This window comes from Rhinopithecus roxellana, chromosome 4, assembly GCF_007565055.1.
Source record: "Rhinopithecus roxellana isolate Shanxi Qingling chromosome 4, ASM756505v1, whole genome shotgun sequence".
In the NCBI taxonomy this organism is placed as follows: Eukaryota; Metazoa; Chordata; class Mammalia; order Primates; family Cercopithecidae; genus Rhinopithecus; species Rhinopithecus roxellana.
In genome coordinates, this window is record NC_044552.1 from 176,343,773 (window position 1) to 176,364,589 (window position 20,817).

A 20,817-nucleotide genomic window follows, 5' to 3' on the forward strand; every position below is an offset into this window, starting at 1 on the left:
TCACAATCATGGCAGAAGATGAAGGAGGAGCAAAGGGATGTCTTGCGTGGCAGCAGGCAAGAGAGAATGAGAGCCAAGTGAACGGAAAAACCCCTTATAAAACCATCAGGTCTTGTGAGACTTATGCACTACCAGGAGAACAGGATGGGAGAAATCACCCCCATGATTGAATCACCTCCCACTGGGTCCCTCCCACAACATGTGGGAAGTATGGGGGCTACAATTCAGGATGAGATTTGGGTAGGGACACAGCCAAACCATATCATGTGGTAAGCAGCCTTCCAGTAACATCTAATCATGTTTGTTGCATCCCCTTTTCCAATGAGAAAGTCATGATGGATCTTAGAATTGGCACCACTGGAGAATGGTAAATAAGGAAGCAGGTTAAGAAATTGAATCTCTGCTGTGGTGTAACAAAGACATGGACAGTGTGTTTTCTATATCTCATTTCTGTTTGATAAAAGAACACACTGGGTATATTAGTCAGGGTTCTCTAGAGGGACAGAACTAATAGGATATATACAAAGGGGAGTTTATTAAGCATTAACTTACATGATCAGAAGGTCCCACAACAGACTGTCTGCAAGCTGAGCAGCAAGGAGAGCCAGTCCAAGTCCCAAAACTGAAGATCTTGGAGTCCAATGTTCAAGGGCAGGAAGCATTCAGCACGGGAGAAAGATGCAGGCTAGGAGCCTAGGCCAGTTTCCCCTTTCACGTTTTTCTGCCTGCCTTATATTCGCTGGCAGATGATTAGATCGTGCCCACCAGATTAACGGTGGGTGTGCCTTCCACAGCCTATTGACTCAAATGTTAATCTCCTTTGGCAACACCCTCACAGACACACCCAGGATTATTACTTTGTATCCTTCAGTCCAATCAAGTTGACACTCAGTCTTAACCATCACACTGGGAAACAGCAAATAAGAATATTAAATGACTTAATGAAGGTCTCTAAAAGCATTAAAAGAAAAACTTCATCTCTCTTTTTACATTAGGAGCCTACAGGGAGAAATCAGTTATACCAAGGTAGAGATTAGAACTTACTTCTAGATCATTAAAGGCACACACCATGACACTAAAAATAAAAATTGCAAATTTTAAAAGAAACAGATATTCACAGACTAACTCCATTTATTTGAAGCCAAACCTCTATCCACTCATCAAATTAAGAACTGATGGGCCAGGTGCGGTGGCTCACACCTGTAATCCCAGCACTTTGGGAGGCCAAGGCAGGCAGATCACTTGTGGCCAGGAGTTCCAGACCAGCCTGGCCAACATGGCAAAACCCCGTCTCTACTAAAAATGCAAAAAGTAGCCAGGTGTGATGGTGCATGCCTGTAATCCCAGCTACTCTGTAGGCTGAGGCACAAGAATTGCTTGAACCCAGGAGGCAGAAATTGCAGTGAGCTGGGATTACACCACTGCACTCCTGTCTAGGTGACAGAGCAAGATCCTGTCTCAAAAAACAAAAGAAAAAAAAAAGGGAAAAAGGAAAAAATAAGAACTGTTGTCATAGGAAGAGATACAAGCAGTACTAACACATTGGCATTGGTAATATTTCAAAGATGTACAAACTGGGCTCATCTACCTTGATAGACCCCTGCCAACATACTCTGCTTTCCCCCTGCCAGTTCAAAAGGACCAATATATGGAATGATCTTGGTTTTAGAGTTGTGTATATTACAGTATGCTTCTAGGCAGGATAAATGTATAATGAGTCTAGTTATACTAAATACTCCGCATGGCAATGTGAAGAATGAATTCATGTATGCATACATGCATAAACCAGGAATTGGTTTTCACTCAGAATCCATAGCCTTTAGAAGGTGATGGAGGAGGATACACTAGATGTGAATGATGAGAGAGGCTGGTGAGGGCCTGCTTAGAATGCCCTGCTTTTGAAAACATTCATTTGTTTATTCATATTACACTATCAGTCAATAGTAAACTCCTTGAGGGCAGGTGTGGCTCTGACACATCTTTTCTGTGTGTCCTCCAGTATCATACAGTGCCCTATGGATATGCTGGTACTTAGTAAATACCTATTGAGCTGGGTTAAACTGAATCCTAACTAACACAAACCTGAAAGTGGTCAACCCTCCTGTTTAAAGCTGGATTTTAGGGGCACCCATTAAAACAAATGAGGATCTTTCTAATACTACCATGGAGAGGTGTCAGTAATAAATACAGATGTCAGAGTGGAATTACTTGACTGTCCCTGCATAGTGTATATAACTTAAATATTATAAGAATCTTTAAAACTGTCAAAAATATTATTTTGATTATACTTTAATAAATTTAGTTAATAATAAATGGTGAATAAAACATAATGTGGTGTATAAAAATGTTAAGAAGAGTCAAATTAATCTCCTACACAGGACTAATACTTTGGTTGGGCTCATGCCTTTCCCTCTGGAGTAACTTTACATTAAGTGGATCCTTACTGCTTACAGGCTTAAGTCTCTTAAGAATTTTGACTTGTGGCTTAGCACATTTTATAATATAGTGCTGCTTAATTGCTTTTGTTTTTAAGGAGAAACTTTACTTTGATTTTTTTTTTACCTTTATTCCAACAGAACACTTCCAGGCACTTTGAAGATTGATAATCTTGTTGATCAAAGTGACTTTTCCTGGAATTTCAGTATGTGTGTGTATGTGTGTGCCTGTGTTTAACACCTTTTTTGAGATATAGTTCAGGCATCATTTAATTGGCCCATTTAAAGTGCGTAATTCAATTGATATCTAGTTGAATGGATATTTTGACTCATCTTCAATATGAAGTAGCAATCATAATGGCAGTTTGGCTCACTTCTCCTATCTTTTGGTCTCAGTTTTTCTCCTTTACAGCTTTACAGTTTCATATTCCCAGAATTGGGCAATAAACCAAAGACTTTTAATAGTCAGTCAAGTGGCATCTGCAGCTGAGCAATTAAAGGCTCAGAACCAGAAAGAATCAACGGATCCACGGTCAAAATATAAACTAGCAAAACTCTTTCTTATCTGCATTCTCACACGTTGAATGAAATACAGTTTAGAAGACAACCCTGAACAGGGTCTTATACATTAAAGCAGTTAAGTAAGTGTTGGCTTCCTTTTTTTTTTTTTTTTTTTTTCTTTTTTCACTCAATTCCATAGGATAGAGTGAAAAACAAAAATACTGTGAACAAAGTTCTTGAGGTATGAATGGAACCAAGAGGCATGCAAACCCTTCAAGGGCCCAGGGCCTAAGCAGTCCTAGAAAGCGATGGTGGAATCCAGTAAGGCTGACAGTATTCCTGAAACCGTCTCCTGCCCAGGACTGACTTTACTGAAAGGATCACTCACCGCTCCTCCCACCTCCAAAACCTGCTCCTCCCACCCCCATAACCCACTCCCCCAGCTACTACAATGTGTGCGGTCCTCCTTTGAGTGTACCACACATTTTTCAGAGGGGAGAATTTGAAGAGGGAACATAAAGGGAGGTCCTTCTCTTCATGCCCCAAAAACATATGTGGATGAATTCAACTCATTTCAGAACTTTTTTGTTTTATTTATAAAAAATCTGCCAAGAATTTACCTTAAGTTTTACATGGAGAAAAAGATAGCTGACAAATATGTTACTGGAAGCATTTTTTTTTTTTTGGCATATTTTTATTTGCATTTTTTTTCTGAAATATTTACAATAAACAACCTAAAATGAAAATGTTCTTGTTTGTAGAGAATGACTTTTTTTTCTATTTAAAATGAGTTTATCATCAGAAAACAGTCTGTTATTTAGTAGAAGAGGCAAATGTTCTTTCTGATGCAGCAACCTGTTTTTCTCTTAAGGAGGAGAATTTATTCCTATTTTATGCCTACAAGTAAAAGAACTTTCTGTTGTCCAATACTATTTCCTGCAGGCAGAGCCTCCTCATGCAGGAGTGATGGAAAGAACTAGAGCAACAACTCTCTGGCCAAAGGCTTAGTAGAGGGAATATTCTGCTTGTTGAATTGGTCCCTGCTTTTCAAATGGATGAATAGTTTTTTTCTCTGAGAGTAAATAGGAGTCAAAAGAGAGTGCTTTGGCTTCACTGAGAAATCCGCAAATATTTCTCAGAATTTGTTAGCATGGACGGCGCCAGTAAAACAACTCCTTAGAAACTGAATCGTCTCACCGAACGGACAATTTGCATTGTTTCTTCTAACACCATTTACTAACATCTCTAACATCTCTTTGAAAGCAGAGACCCCACAAGGAATGAGTAGGATGAACACTTTTGCTCCTGTTTTCAGTCTATATTTTTCCATCATGAGCATTCAAGCAGGGCTAAATGAAGAGAGGCATTCCTAGTAGACACAGAGGACATATTTTGTGTTTTCTAGTGCCAAAACACACCAAAGGATTAGGTGCTAGAATGGAAAACAAGTTTTCTCCATTTCCTGATTACTTTCACAGGCATTCTTAGTATCTTTAACTTTCCTCTTGTAAAATATACACACACATGGACACACACACCCCAAGAGAAATCACTGGGTTCTTTATTTATACCTTATAATAACCTTTATTTCTTGGTTTTGACAGGAAGAGATGACTGCATTAAGTGTTTGGAACTCACTGCTGCAGGATACAGAGAAGAACTGGAAACTGTGAGTAGGCTAAGCATGGCAAGGATAAAATTGGCCTATAAGTATATGACTACTAGGAAAGTTATAAAGTAACAGAATCAATATATCATGGGTTGTCATCAGGAAGCCAATCAAGCAATCATCCTTTTTAAATGGACACAAGACAGGAAATATATCCTCTGCTCACAAATGTGGGATGGCAGCAGGTTTTGTTACTCCTATAATCACCAAACCCCATTTGCCAATACTAACATTTAAGCAATTACAAGGAAAGACTAGGGTAAATTCTAGCATCCTCATGGCATTGTAAGGGACTTACAAGATAGTCTTATAAATGCCTAGATTTGCAAAGATTTGAGAGAACAAGACATCATTACAACCAACTGAAGATGAAATCCAGGCTCCAGTTAGCAACATTGGTAATCCATCGGTTGCAGGGCTCCTACTGACTTCAAGCTATCTTTCTCCCCTATTTCTACGCAAATGAAAATAGCCTATGGAGGCAGTTGACCTTGCAGACCTTCCAGAGGTAGCGTCACAATGCCTGAGATATGAGAAAAATGATGAAATTACCATCATCTGCCTCTCAGCTGTCAATCACTTAGCTTTGAAAGTTACAAGTATCTACCATTTGTTACTAAAATGTTTACTATGTACAATGTGATGGGACAAGAGCAAAAGGAAGACCCATGTGTCATGTGCATCAGAGAGCTCTATTTTATTAAAGGGGTTAGGAACCTGTAAGGCAAAGACATAAATAGTGTTCTCAACTGTCACTCAGAAGCCATCTTCTACATGTATAAAATCTCAGATGGGCTGTTGGTCACAATGTTTCACTGTTAATGCATCTATCAATGCCATCAAAAGCGGTTATCCTCAAACACCAAGATGGTAATTAAATAATATTGAAATTTAATAATATTTAGTGCATGTTAATGATTAGAAAAGTAGATAATTTTTAAAACTATAGATCATATTTTAATATCTTATGTTATTTGTAAATATTAATTATATTTAAATATAAATGTATATGTATTCCTCATCATTAACATATACCTAACGTATTAATTTGTTCTCATGCTGCTAATAAAGACATACTTGAGACTGGGTAATATATAAAAGAAAGAGGTTTAATCGACTCAGAGTTTCACATGGCTGGGGAGGCCTCATAATCATGGCAGAAGGCAAGGAGGAGCAAAGTCACATCTTACATGGCGGCAGGCAAAAGGGCTTGTGCAGGGGGACTCCCATTTATAAAACCATCAGATCTCATGAAACTTATTCACTACCACATTAACAGTATGGGGAAAACATGATTCAATTATCTCCACCTGGCCCCACCCTTGACACCTGGGGATTATTACAATTCAAGGTGAGATTTGGGTAGGAACACAACCAAATCATATCATCTAATTATTCTAACCTGTAGTGAGACCTTAAGGATTTTGTTTCATAAGGGGTTTGGTTATGGTAAAGATGAGAGTCTTTGCTTTTCCCCATTTGGAATTTCAAAGTTGCATAACAAGTCGATGGCATATAAGCAGACATATAAGCACATGCCAAATGCACTTACAGATTAAGAAAATCTTTCCAAAACACATAGATATATATTTCTGCAGTGTTTTTAAAGGAATAAGCCAGAAATTGATAAGTAGCAATACACAAGAAGTGAGTTGGATGGGAGTAACAGCTGCCATGACTATCAGAAGATGTAGATTATTTTGATTTGACCACAAGCCACCTGGGTGACCTTGACCCGTGCAATTAACAAACATTCGTTGGGTATCGTGCAAGAGTTTGTAAACTGGAGATCACACAAGATGAGCAAGATCTGGTTTTTGACCACAAGAAGTTTATGAGCTAGTAGGGAAGATAAGACATCCAATCATAACTAATATGGTGGAATGAGAATAATAAAGAGAAAAGAAAACCAACTACAACAGGAACTTGGAAAAAAAAGAAAAGCCTTTTATATATAAAGACTGAAGAGGAGAAAGTTTGAAGGAAGATTTTATAAAAGACGGCACGTGAAATGAGCCTTATAAGTAGATATGATTCTGATAAGGAACCGTAATGGTGGAGGGTCTCTAGGAAGCAATGGAAGAGAAATTCAAATGTGTGAAGTTCTGAATTCAGCCACCAGGTGTTTTTAGCCTGGACAAGGGCTCACTGGGTCACCTATGACTCTTCAGAAATTTGTGTTTGAGACACTTGTAATAGAGATTCATGATTATTAGGATAATAAGTCTGCACAGACAGTATGTTCTTTTTTTTTTTTTTTTTTTTTTTTTTTTTTTTTTTGAGATGCAGTTTCATCCAGGCTGGAGGGCAACGGCACAATTTCAGCTCACCACAACCTCCGCCTCCCGGGTTCAAGTGATTCTCCTGCCTCAGCCTCTCAAGCAGCTGGAATTACAGGCATGTACCACCATGACCAGCTAATTTTGTATTTTTAGTAGAGACGGGGTTTCTCCATGTTAAGAATTGAGAGAGCCACTGAAAGGTCAGTCAGGAAGCATCATGATCACAGCTGTGCCTTAGAAAGTCTTCTCCAGCAGCACTATGGGAAATGGACTGAAAGAAGGAGTAGCAGGACCAAGAAAGTGAGTCCGTGGTACAGAAGCAAGGAATCTGCAGCAGGGACAACCAGGACCTGTGCCATGCAGAGGAATGGGGATAGAGGGGAGGTCTGGATTTGGAAGCAGTTCCTAGAAGACCTGATAGTTAACTGGATAATTTGGTGACAGAGAAGGTAGAATCCATGAGTAACTTAAAGCTTCTAGTTTAGTGTCTAGGTGAGTGTTGATGTCACCAAGACAGAAAAGAAAAGAAAAGACAAAACAGACTTGTTGCAGAAGATAAAGTGTTCAGTTTAGAGTATGGTGTGTCTGAGGAGCCTATAGAACATTGAGTTGGGAAGGCATAGAGTGGTGATTCTCAACCAGGGACAATTTTACCTCCCCCACCCCTGACATAACAGAAGATAGTTAGAAATGTCTGGAGACATCGGGGGGGCGGAGCAAGGTGGCCGAATAGGAACAGCTCCAGTCTCCAACTCCCAGCGCGAGCGACACAGAAGACCGGTGATTTCTGCATTTTCAACTGAGGTACTGGGGACATCTCACTAGGGAGTGCCGGACAATCGGTGCTGGTCAGCTGCTGCAGCCTGACCAGCGAGAGCTGAAGCAGGGTGAGGCATCGCCTCACCTGGGAAGTGCAAGGGGGAAGGGAATCCCTTTTCCTAGCCAGGGGAACTGAGACACACAACACCTGGAAAATCGGGTAACTCCCACCCCAATACCGCGCTTTAAGCAACGGGCACACCAGAAGAATATATCCCTCACGTGGCCGGGAGGGTCCCACGCCCACGGAGCCTCCCTCATTGTTAACACAGCAGTCTGCTGCGATCTAACCGCAAGGCAGCAGCGAGGCTGGGGGAGGGGCGCCCGCCATTGCTGAGGCTTAAGTAGGTAAACAAAGCCGCTGGGAAGCTCGAACTGGGTGGAGCTCACAGCAGCTCAAGGAAACCTGCCTGTCTCTATAGACTCCACCTCTGGGGGCAGGGCTCAGCTAAAAAACAACAGGGGAAACAGCAGAGGCCTGAGCAGACGCGAACGACTCTGTCTGACAGCATTGAAGAGAGCAGTGGATCTCCCAACACAGAGGTTGAGATCTGAGAACGGACAGACTGCCTGCTCAAGTGGGTCACTGACCACTGAGTAGCCTAACTGGGAGACATCCCCCATTAGGGGCCGTCTGACACCCCACACCTCACAGGGTGGAGTACACCCCTGAGAGGAAGCTTCCAAAGTAAGAATCAGACAGGTATACTCGCTGTTCAGCAATATCCTATCTTCTGCAACCTCTGCTGCTGATACCCAGGCAAACAGGGTCTGGAGTGGACCTCAAGCAATCTCCAACAGACCTATAGCTGAGGGTCCTGACTGTCAGAAGGAAAACTATCAAACAGGAAGGACACCTATACCAAATCCCCATCAGTACGTCACCATCATCAAAGACCAGAGACAGATAAAACCACAAAGATGGGGAAAAAGCAGGGCAGAAAAGCTGGAAATTCAAAAAATAAGAGCGCATCTCCCCCTGCAAAGGAGTGCAGCCCATCACCAGCAATGGATCGAAGCTGGTCAGAGAATGACTTTGACGAGATGACAGAAGAAGGCTTCAGTCCATCAAACTTCTCAGAGCTAAAGGAGGAGTTACGTACCCAGCACAAAGAAACTAAAAATCTTGAAAAAAGAGTGGAAGAATTGACAGCTAGACTAATTAATGCAGAGAAGGTCATAAACGAAATGACAGAGATGAAAACCATGACACGAGAAATACGTGACAAATGCACAAGCTTCAGTAACCAACTCGATCAACTGGAAGAAAGAGTATCAGCGATTGAGGATCAAATGAATGAAATGAAGCGAGAAGAGAAACCAAAAGAAAAAAGAAGAAAAAGAAATGAACAAAGCCTGCAAGAAGTATGGGATTATGTAAAAAGACCAAATCTACATCTGATTGGGGTGCCTGAAAGTGAGGGGGAAAATGGAACCAAGTTGGAAAACACTCTTCAGGATATCATCCAGGAGAACTTCCCCAACCTAGTAGGGCAGGCCAACATTCAAATTCAGGAAATACAGAGAACACCACAAAGATACTCCTCGAGAAGAGCAACTCCAAGACACATAATTGCCAGATTCACCAAAGTTGAAATGAAGGAAAAAATCTTAAGGGCAGCCAGAGAGAAAGGTCGGGTTACCCACAAAGGGAAGCCCATCACACTAACAGCAGATCTCTCGGCAGAAACTCTACAAGCCAGAAGAGAGTGGGGGCCAATATTCAACGTTCTTAAAGAAAAGAATTTTAAACCCAGAATTTCATATCCAGCCAAACTAAGTTTCATCAGTGAGGGAGAAATAAAATCCTTTACAGATAAGCAAATGCTTAGAGATTTTGTCACCACCAGGCCTGCCTTACAAGAGACCCTGAAGGAAGCACTAAACATGGAAAGGAACAACCGGTTCCAGCCATTGCAAAAACATGCCAAAATGTAAAGACCATCGAGGCTAGGAAGAAACTGCATCAACTAATGAGCAAAATAACCAGTTAATATCATAATGGCAGGATCAAGTTCACACATAACAATATTAACCTTAAATGTAAATGGACTAAATGCTCCAATTAAAAGACACAGACTGGCAAACTGGATAAAGAGTCAAGACCCATCAGTCTGCTGTATTCAGGAGACCCAACTCACATGCAGAGACATACATAGGCTCAAAATAAAGGGATGGAGGAAGATCTCCCAAGCAAATGGAGAACAAAAAAAAGCAGGGGTTGCAATCCTAGTCTCTGATAAAACACACTTTAAACCATCAAAGATCAAAAGAGACAAAGAAGGCCATTACATAATGGTAAAGGGATCAATTCAACAGGAAGAGCTAACTATCCTAAATATATATGCACCCAATATAGGAGCACCCAGATTCATAAAGCAAGTCCTTAGAGACTTACAAAGAGACTTAGACTCCCATACAATAATAATGGGAGACTTCAACACTCCACTGTCAACATTAGACAGATCAACAAGACAGAAAGTTAACAAGGATATCCAGGAATTGAACTCATCTCTGCACCAAGCGGACCTAATAGACATCTATAGAACTCTCCACCCCAAATCAGCAGAATATACATTCTTCTCAGCACCACATCGCACTTATTCCAAAATTGACCACATAATTGGAAGTAAAGCACTCCTCAGCAAATGTATAAGAACAGAAATTATAACAAACTGTCTCTCAGACCACAGTGCAATCAAACTAGAACTCAGGACTAAGAAACTCACTCAAAACCGCTCAACTACATGGAAACTGAACAACCTGCTCCTGAATGACTACTGGGTACATAATGAAATGAAGGCAGAAATAAAGATGTTCTTTGAAACCAATGAGAACAAAGATACAACATACCAGAATCTCTGGGACACATTTAAAGCAGTGTGTAGAGGGAAATTTAGAGCACTAAATGCCCACAAGAGAAAGCAGGAAAGATCTAAAATTGACACTCTAACATCACAATTAAAAGAACTAGAGAGGTAAGAGCAAACACATTCAAAAGCTAGCAGAAGGCAAGAAATAACTAAGATCAGAGCAGAACTGAAGGAGATAGAGACACAAAAAACCCTCCAAAAAATCAATGAATCCAGGAGTTGGTTTTTTGAAAAGATCAACAAAATTGACAGACCGCTAGCAAGACTAATAAAGAACAAAAGAGAGAGGAATCAAATAGATGCAATAAAAAATGATAAAGGGGATATCACCACTGACCCCACAGAAATACAAACTACCATCAGATAATACTATAAACACCTCTACGCAAATCAACTAGAAAATCTAGAAGAAATGGATAATTTCCTGGACACTTACACTCTCCCAAGACTAAACCAGGAAGAAGTTGAATCCCTGAATAGACCAATAGCAGGCTCTGAAATTGAGGCAACAATTAATAGCCTACCCACCAAAAAAAGTCCAGGACCAGATGGATTCACAGCTGAATTCTACCAGAGGTACAAGGAGGAGCTGGTCCCATTCCTTCTGAAACTATTCCAATCAATAGAAAAAGAGGGAATCCTCCCTAACTCATTTTATGAGGCCAACATCATCCTGATACCAAAGCCTGGCAGAGACACAACAAAAAAAGAGAATTTTAGACCAATATCCCTGATGAACATCGATGCAAAAATCCTCAATAAAATACTGGCAAACCAGATTCAGCAGCACATCCAAAAGCTTATCCACCATGATCAAGTGGGCTTCATCCCTGGGATGCAAGGCTGGTTCAACATTTGCAAATCAATAAACGTAATCCAGCATATAAACAGAACCAAAGACAAGAACCACATGATTATCTCAATAGATGGAGAAAAGGCTTTTGACAAAATTCAACAGCCCTTCATGCTAAAAACGCTCAATAAATTCGGTATTGATGGAACGTACCTCAAAATAATAAGAGCTATTTATGACAAACCCACAGCTAATATCATACTGAATGGGCAAAAACTGGAAAAATTCCCTTTGAAAACTGGCACAAGACAGGGATGCCCTCTCTCACCACTCCTATTCAACATAGTGTTGGAAGTTCTGGCTAGGGCAATCAGGCAAGAGAAAGAAATCAAGGGTATTCAGTTAGGAAAAGAAGAAGTCAAACTGTCCCTGTTTGCAGATGACATGATTGTATATTTAGAAAACCCCATCGTCTCAGCCCAAAAGCTCCTTAAGCTGATAAGCAACTTCAGCAAAGTCTCAGGATACAAAATTAATGTGCAAAAATCACAAGCATTCTTATACACCAGTAACAGACAAGCAGAGAGCCAAATCAGGAATGAACTTCCATTCACAATTGCTTCAAAGAGAATAAAATACCTAGGAATCCAACTTACAAGGGATGTAAAGGACCTCTTCAAGGAGAGCTACAAACCACTGCTCAGTGAAATCAAAGAGGACACAAACAAATGGAAGAACATACCATGCTCATGGATAGGAAGAATCAATATCGTGAAAATGGCCATACTGCCCAAGGTTATTTATAGATTCAATGCCATCCCCATCAAGCTACCAATGAGTTTCTTCACAGAACTGGAAAAAACGGCTTTAAAGTTCATATGGAACCAAAAAAGAGCCCGCATTGCCAAGACAATCCTAAGTCAAAAGGACAAAGCTGGAGGCGTCACGCTACCTGACTTCAAACCATACTACGAGGCTACAGTAACCAAAACAGCATGGTACTGGTACCAAAACAGAGATATAGACCAATGGAACAGAACAGAGTCCTCAGAAATAACACCACACATCTACAGCCATCTGATCTTTGACAAACCTGAGAGAAACAAGAAATGGGGAAAGGATTCCCTATTCAATAAATGGTGCTGGGAAAATTGGCTAGCCATAAGTAGAAAGCTGAAACTGGATCCTTTCCTTACCCCTTAGACAAAGATTAATTCAAGATGGATTAGAGACTTAAATGTTAGACCTAATACCATAAAAACCCTAGAAGAAAATCTAGGTAGTACCATTCAGGACATAGGCATGGGCAAGGACTTCATGTCTAAAACACCAAAAGCAACGGCAGCAAAAGCCAAAATTGACAAATGGGATCTGATTAAACTAAAGAACTTCCGCACAGCAAAAGAAACTACCATCACAGTGAGCAGGCAACCTACAGAATGGGAGAAAATTTTTTCAACCTACTCATCTGACAAAGGGCTAATATCCAGAATCTACAAAGAACTCAAACAAATATACAAGAAAAAAACAAACAACCCCATCCAAAAGTGGGCAAAGGATATGAACAGACATTTCTCAAAAGAAGACATTCATACAGCCAACAGACACATGAAAAAATGCTCATCATCACTCGCCATCAGAGAAATGCAAATCAAAACCACAATGAGATACCATCTCACACCAGTTAGAATGGCAATCATTAAGAAGTCAGGAAACAACAGGTGTTGGAGAGGATGTGGAGAAATAGGAACACTTTTACACTGTTGGTGGGATTGTAAACTAGTTCAACCATTATGGAAAAAAGTATGACAATTCCTCAAGGATCTAGGACTAAATGTACCATATGACCCAGCCATCCCACTACTGGGTATATACCCAAAGGATTATAAATTATTCTACTACAAAGACACATGCACACGTATGTTTATTGCGGCACTATTCACAATAGCAAAGACTTGGAATCAACCCAAATGTCCATCAGTGACAGACTGGATTAAGAAAATGTGGCACATATACACCATGGAATACTATGCAGCCATAAAAAAGGATGAGTTTGTGTCCTTTGTAGGGACATGGATTCAGCTGGAAACCATCATTCTTAGCAAACTATCACAAGAAGAGAAAGCCAAACACCGCATGTTCTCACTCATAGGTGGGAACTGAACAATGAGATCACTTGGACTCGGGAAAGGGAACATCACACACTGGGGCCTATCATGGGGAGGGGGAGGGGGGGAGGGATTGAATTGGGGAGTTATACATGATATAAATGATGAATTGATGGGTGCTGACGAGTTGATGGGTGCAGCACACCAACATGGCACAAATATACATATGTAACAAACCTGCACGTTATGCACATGTACCCTAGAACTTAAAGTATAATTAAAAAATGAAAAAAAAAAAAAAAGAAATGTCTGGAGACATCGTTGGTTATTATAACTGTAGGAAGTGGATGTTGCTATTGGCAGCTAGCTGGTGAAGTCCAGGGATGCTGCTAAACATCCCCAAATGCACAATACAGCCCCTTGTATTTGTCTGTTCTCAAGCTGCTAATAAAGATATACCTGAGACTGGGTAATTTACAAAGAAAACGGTTTAATGGACTCACAGTTCCTTGTGGCTGGGGAAGCCTCACACTCATGGTGGAAGGAGGAGCAAAGTCACATCTTACATGGCAACAGGCAAGAGAGAGAGCATGTGCAGGGGAACTCCCCTTTATAAAACCATCAGATATCATGAGAAATTCACTTTCATGAGAACAGCAAGGGAAAGACCTTCCCTCATGTTTCAGGTACCTCCCACCGGGTCCCTCCCATGACACATGGAAATTATGGGAGCTACAATTTGAGATTTGGATGAGAACACAGCCAAACAATATTAATGCCTCAACCAAGAAAGAATGAAAGAATGATCTGACCCAAAATGTTAATAGTAAAGAGTTTGACAAATCCTGGTCTAGAGGGAATTAAAACTTCCAATCTGAAGTTTTAGAAAGTATGAATGAATAGAGACGAGAACTTTTAGTCAATCACACTTCTGTGAGAGATGGAAAGAAAATTAGCCACCAGTAGAGTGTAGAGAAAGGAAAGAGAAGGCTGTACCTGATAAAATTCTAGGCCATATCACCTCATTGGGAATGTGAGTGTGTTGGGTGCAGTAATGTCAAAAACTTTTACATATTTAAAATGCAATTATTTGATGACTGTCCTCAAGCAAGTGTGTACTCAAGAAGATAGATATGACCACCACACATTACATGTATCAAAACATCACTATACACCCTATGAATCTGCACAATTGTGTCAATGTTATAAAAATTGAATTAAATTTTAAAAAAGAAGATAGATACAGATGAGGATGGAAATCAAGGAGCAAATGAGTTATGAATGCCCAGAAACCTAAACACGGTAGACACACTCCAGGCAGTAGGCAGGGAAATATGTGTGGTCTAAGATTTTCGTCTGCAAACTTGATATCACTTGGTTACAAAACCACACTACTATAAGACAAAAAAATTAAGAGGATAGGAGAAAGAAGGAAAGAGGAAAGCAAAGGAAAAGAGAGGAGAAGTAAGACAGGAAACAATGGAAAGGAAAACAAGAAATGGAAAGATAGAACACAGTAAAGACATCCTCTAGAAGGCTGTCAGAATACATTGTGAGTACAGTTCTAAGCAACAAGACTAGTGGCCATTCTTGATAATTTTGTGAAACTGTGATATCAAAATATATTCCACAGACAGCAAAATCTGCTTCTTGAACTGTATCACCACTGTTTTTCAAAAGCTATATTAACACAAAATGACAAAACAATAACCAACACCTTGTACAATTCTCCAGTACTTAAATAAATTTTGCTGCAACTCTGCTCCAGGCGCTTGGCAGGTGTAGAAAGATAGTGAAATGCTCTGAAGTAAAGGACCATGCAGAGATGCACTGTGGGCAGCCTGGCAGCCTTAGACTGCTTGGCACAGAGGCAAAATAGGATTGCAAGAAACAACAAAATGGTTCTTTCTCATCCAAAATGTTATGTAGCCCTCAAAGACAAGATTTACCTGGAAAACAGAATGCTGTGGCAGCAGACCAAAGGAGGCATCACTGAACAGGAAAGAGTGGGAAGACCATGTGCCCAGGATAGGAGGTAATACAGCATACCAGAGCCAGAAAGATCTTGAATTTCAACTCTGGCTCCACCATTGGCGAGCTTTCTCCTTTTTGCAAGTAGCAGGATGTCTCTGAGAATTAGTTTCCTTTCTGCTAAAACATGGATGATGACATTCCTGTCTCCTAGGAGTCCAGTGATGATTAAATGAGATGATGTATGTAAAGTGTTTAGCATAGCAGCTGGTGCAGGGTGGAGACTCTGTCAGTGGCAGATGCTATTGAGTAATATCTAAATTCTATTACTCTAAGCAATGACTGAAAAAAAAAAAACCAATGGGACCCACATTCCGAGGCAACCCCACAATGGTATGTTAAGGAAGGTAACATATTTGAAAACGAAAATGAATTTGTCAACCTGGACGTGACCTTCAGAACTCTGGTCAAATTTTTTCATTTTACTGATGGGAAAACTGGAGAAGAAAATGAACAGACTATTGTGGTTTGGATGTACAAGAAGCAAAAATAGATTTTAATTAAAGAGAGGTTACTATAATTTTTATATGACACAAGTTGAAGATGGAGTTAGAAAATTACCATTCATAATGAGTGTGTGTGTGTGTGTGTGTGTGTGTGTGTGTGTGTGTGTGTTAGAAATATTAGAGTTCTTCTGAGGTGATGTCTAGAAGAAAGTTATCCTTAGCTTTCTGTGAATTTGACTAGCCTTCCTCACCCCCAGTGCACCCATTTGTCAAGTAAACATACCTAATAAAGTTCTCTGAAGCTTCACAGAGAGATGAATAAAATAGTTTCATGAATGAACTATGATCATAAAGAACATGCTTCTCCTAAGCTACAGCCAGGTCACTTACCTGTCCAAGAGCAAGTTAGGAGCAAACAGGAGCTTCCCTGGGTGCTCCATGGAGCGCCAGACGAGACCAATCATCAGGATCTCTAGCCAGGCACATTCTAGAAGGTGGACCTGATCATGGAGGGTCAAATCCACAAAGCCTGAAAACAAGCAAGAAAAACCCTGCTGACTCAAATGAAAAAGACTCATTACTGGTGAAATTAATGCAACAGGGATTTGAACTGACAAGGTCTATTTTCTACTAGAGGGAGTAAATGCAATACGAACATACTTTATAGTGAAGTCAAGTAATTATTTTTAAAATCTAGCTATCTCAGTGAGTTTCAATGTGGCATTAAGTTCTTAGTGCCAGTAGTGTCACATCTACATAAATGTACCAACTTGAGCAACACAAGCAACACTCTTAGCTTTCTATAAAGTTATACTCAGTGTGAAAACTTGTGTGCATTCTACTTAGACAGTTATCATAGCACTCTGTGACTGTTTCTCATTTCTGTTTGAGTAGAAGATGCTAAGGTGCAGGAAATTTAAATTACTTGTCTTAGACCAAATAGGAATTGGAGCACAAGCAGAATGAAAGTCACCGAATTTCTATTTCTTTTCTTTGTCCCTAAGTCACACTCATTTTTTATAATATGTAAAAGAAAGACTCAGAAAACCCCACATTTAAATAAATCACTTGGGATAATGAGTCAGATGAAAAAAAAAGGTGATAGTATGATTAGTTCAGGTAATAACCACCAAAATGTGCTCTTGTTTTCTAATGGTGAACTAGGAGATTAAAGCTTTTTCCAATCATTACTGATAGTATTGAGGTTACCTAATAATGTTAATGAGAAGGAGGAAGGAAGAAGGAAGGAGTAAAGGAAAAGGAAGAAGAGGAAGAGGAGGAGGAAGAAGAAGAAGGAGGAGGAGGAGGAGGAGGAGAATAGGAAGAAGAAGAAGGAAGTTTGTTGAGCCCTTAGAAGCAATCCTAATGTTTCTTATACACAATTATTTATGAATGCAACAACCTGAAGAGGTAGGAACTGATATTCCCATTGTACAGATGAGAAGACAGATGCTCAGAGAGCTTATTTGTCTGTTGAAGCCAAAACCTGTGTCCTTGACCACAATGGACACTATCTCTTCTGAGCTACACTTAATTAGAGAATTTGGATCAAGTGACTAAATAAATCACATACCATGCACACTAAGATATGCCAGAGTGACACGGACATTAAATAAACCAAGTATCCATAAAGTTTGCTGCCTTCCAAATCAGTCCCCTATTCTTTTGCCCTAAGATATCCCATCGTAGTCTATTTCCCTCCCTTCTCTCTTTGACCTCAACCCTTCCTTCCCTCTTATCCATGGGAATGACTCTAGGAATCGCGTTGAGTGTATGTGTGTGTGTGTTGTTTTCTTTTTCTCTCACCAATATTACACTTTTATTAGCTAGCTATACTTGTGTTGATAAAAAAGACAAAATTGAATTTTGTTTTCCTTTAACAATCAAGTATGAATGGTCTGCTTACAGGATGTTTCTTCTTGGGGTTCTTGGAGGTAACAAACCACAGCATTAAACAGGTAGCTTATCTTTTTAAGTCTTTTAAGTCTGGCATTAAACAGGTAGCTTATCGTTTCTTACATGCTTAAGTACCATCTTTCAGATAATTGTTCTATACAAATAGATAATGAGCCACATAGGGAAACCAAAGCTAGAGGCAGACCTCAGAGTCTATGGCCCCCTCTCTTACCATCATTTCATAATCAAAGCTCATCAGTTCTATCTTGAGGTAGCTATAATTTTCTCCTTTTTCATTGCCACTTTTAACACACTAATTCAGCTCCTAACAGTCTCTTACCTTTTTGTCTGACTTCTTAACTCAGCATAATTAGTTTAAGACTTATCCATGTGGTTCCATGTATGATGAGTGGTTGATTCTTTTTATTGCCAAATGGTATTCCATTGCATGGATATATCCCACAAATAAATACAATGTATGCTTTCATTAGACATTTGGGTTGTTTCTAGCTTTTGGCTATTACAAATAAAGCTACTATGAGCAATTTATATACAAGTTTTTGTATGGATATATGCTTTTATTCTCTTGATTAAATACGTAAGAGTAGGATATCTGGATATAGTATGCCAGGTGGATGTTTTAACTTTTTAAGAAACTGTCAAACTGTTTACAAAGTAGTTGTACCATTTACATTCTCACCAGCACTACATGAAAGCACGAGTTGGTCTACATCATCACCAATGCTTGGTATGGTCAGTCTTTTTAGATTTTATACATTCTAATAGATGTACAGAGGTATCACTCAGGCACGGTGGCTTTATGTGCATTTTCCTAATGACTAATAATGTTGCACCTCTTCTCATGTGTTTTCAACAGATAATTTTGCTGCACTGTATTCAAATTAATCATGCATGTATCTGTAAATCCTGCTAGACCATATACTTATTGTAGGCACAAGATGCATGATTCCATCACATTTTGCTTTTTTAAAGTTTAAATTTATTGCACCTTCCACTACATCACTCAGCCATGCCAATGCACATGACAGCGTAGCCTGTCTCAGAGCAGGTGTCTTTCCATTGAAAAGAGTGGATTCTACTCATGTAAAGAAGGACTTGGCATCAGGAACATCAGAAAGTGGGTGGCTTCCATCATAAGAAAAAAGTAAAAGATGAAAAAGCAATGATTTGGTTTCAGATCCCCAGGAGGCTGGGGCAGGGAGGGAATAGGTATCTCCACAGTGTGCAGTGATTTACCTATGGGATGTTCTGGGTCAAACGGAGCTAGCCTTGCTCTCGAGGAAACATCTCCTGATGCAGCAGTAAATGCTCCTCTTTCTCAAAACCCATGATCTAATCAGATAAGCCAAACCGGTTTTGGTTTAAGTCATCAGTACTTAAAATGAAAGCCCTCTGGGTTTCATTTCTTAATTTCATAATTCTTTAAGATTTCACCCCAATCTTTTAAGTCTCGTAATAGTAATGTAAACTTACACTGTGAATTAAACTTACTTGCAGAAATGTTAACATTCAAAAGGAAGGCTTTTTCTCTCTTCTCATGACATTTGCTATATGTAGTATTGCCACCCATGATGAAACCCGCCCCAGATTATCTAACACCCTAAATAAACCTCAAAAAGAATCACCCAGGATGAGATCTGGGGGTGTCTCATGAGTTAGAACTGCAGTTGATCATGTAACCAATCCATATGGAAAACCAAAGGCCCACTTTCTGATGGCAACTATACATGTTAAATGGAATTATAATTTTTAATTCCCACTTTACAATTCCAGTATTATTTAGGCCTAAAAGTTTTAGTGACCTTTTGGAAGCCAAAGAAGCTCCTCATAAGCACTTGTGCCACATAAGTATGGTGATCATGGAATCTGTCTGAAGTATGTCTGTCGGTAATGCTTTTCAGTTGGAGGCCAGCAGGATTGCTCAATCCTTCTGTTGAAATGTTGTAGACCTCTCAAAAAGAGTCTATTTAATTATCTTTTCCAGCTGTGCATATTGCTTGCAGACAAGGGTTATTACATCTGTTGCACAGTGTGCTCTGCATGGGTCAGGGTTGGGAGACAGTGTGCAGGAAAGGTTATCAATTAACCTTCTCAATGAATGTGAAGACTATGAAAGATTATTAGATGGAGTGCCTCTTTTCTTCCAATATACTGGTCTCGACTTTACCTCACAGCCTCTAACTACCTTTTCAGCATCGAATAAATATACCATGAGATGCCTTCAGTTCATAGCCAATGGAGAAAAATAATGTAATAAATCCCAAGCAAAATTATATTGGGCCAACTATGGATAGACATTCAAGACCTTGGTTTATTTTCCTGATAAACAGGAAGAAAGTTCTGATGTGCAATTCCAAATGAACCTGCTATAATAACTTAGAGGCATTCAAAAAGTAAATCCCATTCTCTCTTGAACACTAGAAATTGTCGCTAATAATAAGGTGGGAGTTTAGCAGCTGCTATGGGACATAAGGAGAGGTATCAGTGGTAGATATTCTCGCAGGTGGTAAGTGAGAGGTGACTCATCCCCTCATCACTTGAGGACCTCCATCTTAATGACATGGGGGCAGGTGCCCTGTGGCCTTCACACAGGAGGGACAGAATGCATATTGAAAAAGTAGTAACAATAGTTTGATAAGACTAGGTGAAATCAGTTGCTCAGAAATCTCATTTAATAAAATAAAAATTTTTTAAAAGCAAACTCAGGTTTTAATCCCTAGTCTACATTCACGAGTCCCAGTAATAGTGAATCCAGAAAGGATATATTGAAAACAGAGAGAAATGCCTTAAAATCCTCACTCCTCACCCCCTGTATGGGAAGTAAGCTAGCTAATAAAATTGATGCGTGTCTCTTTTATGGCAAAATTTACCCCTCCATCATAAACCAGCTCACTACTTCCAGCTGCATCACCAAGCACAGACATCCCTGCCTTCTGCCTTCCA

At 39.8% G+C, this 20,817-nt stretch overlaps 1 protein-coding gene across 7 annotated transcripts in view; it reads right to left on the bottom strand.

The window, feature by feature from the left end:
* Positions 1–20,817, bottom strand: part of ESR1 (estrogen receptor 1) — a 469,479-nt gene that overhangs the window by 75,176 nt on the left and 373,486 nt on the right. For all 7 annotated transcript variants that reach the window (XM_030928659.1, XM_030928652.1, XM_030928653.1 and 4 more), the window contains one exon: positions 16,348–16,486. In XM_030928659.1, coding sequence (XP_030784519.1) covers positions 16,348–16,486 — 139 coding nt within the window. The remainder of the gene's footprint in view (positions 1–16,347; positions 16,487–20,817) is intronic.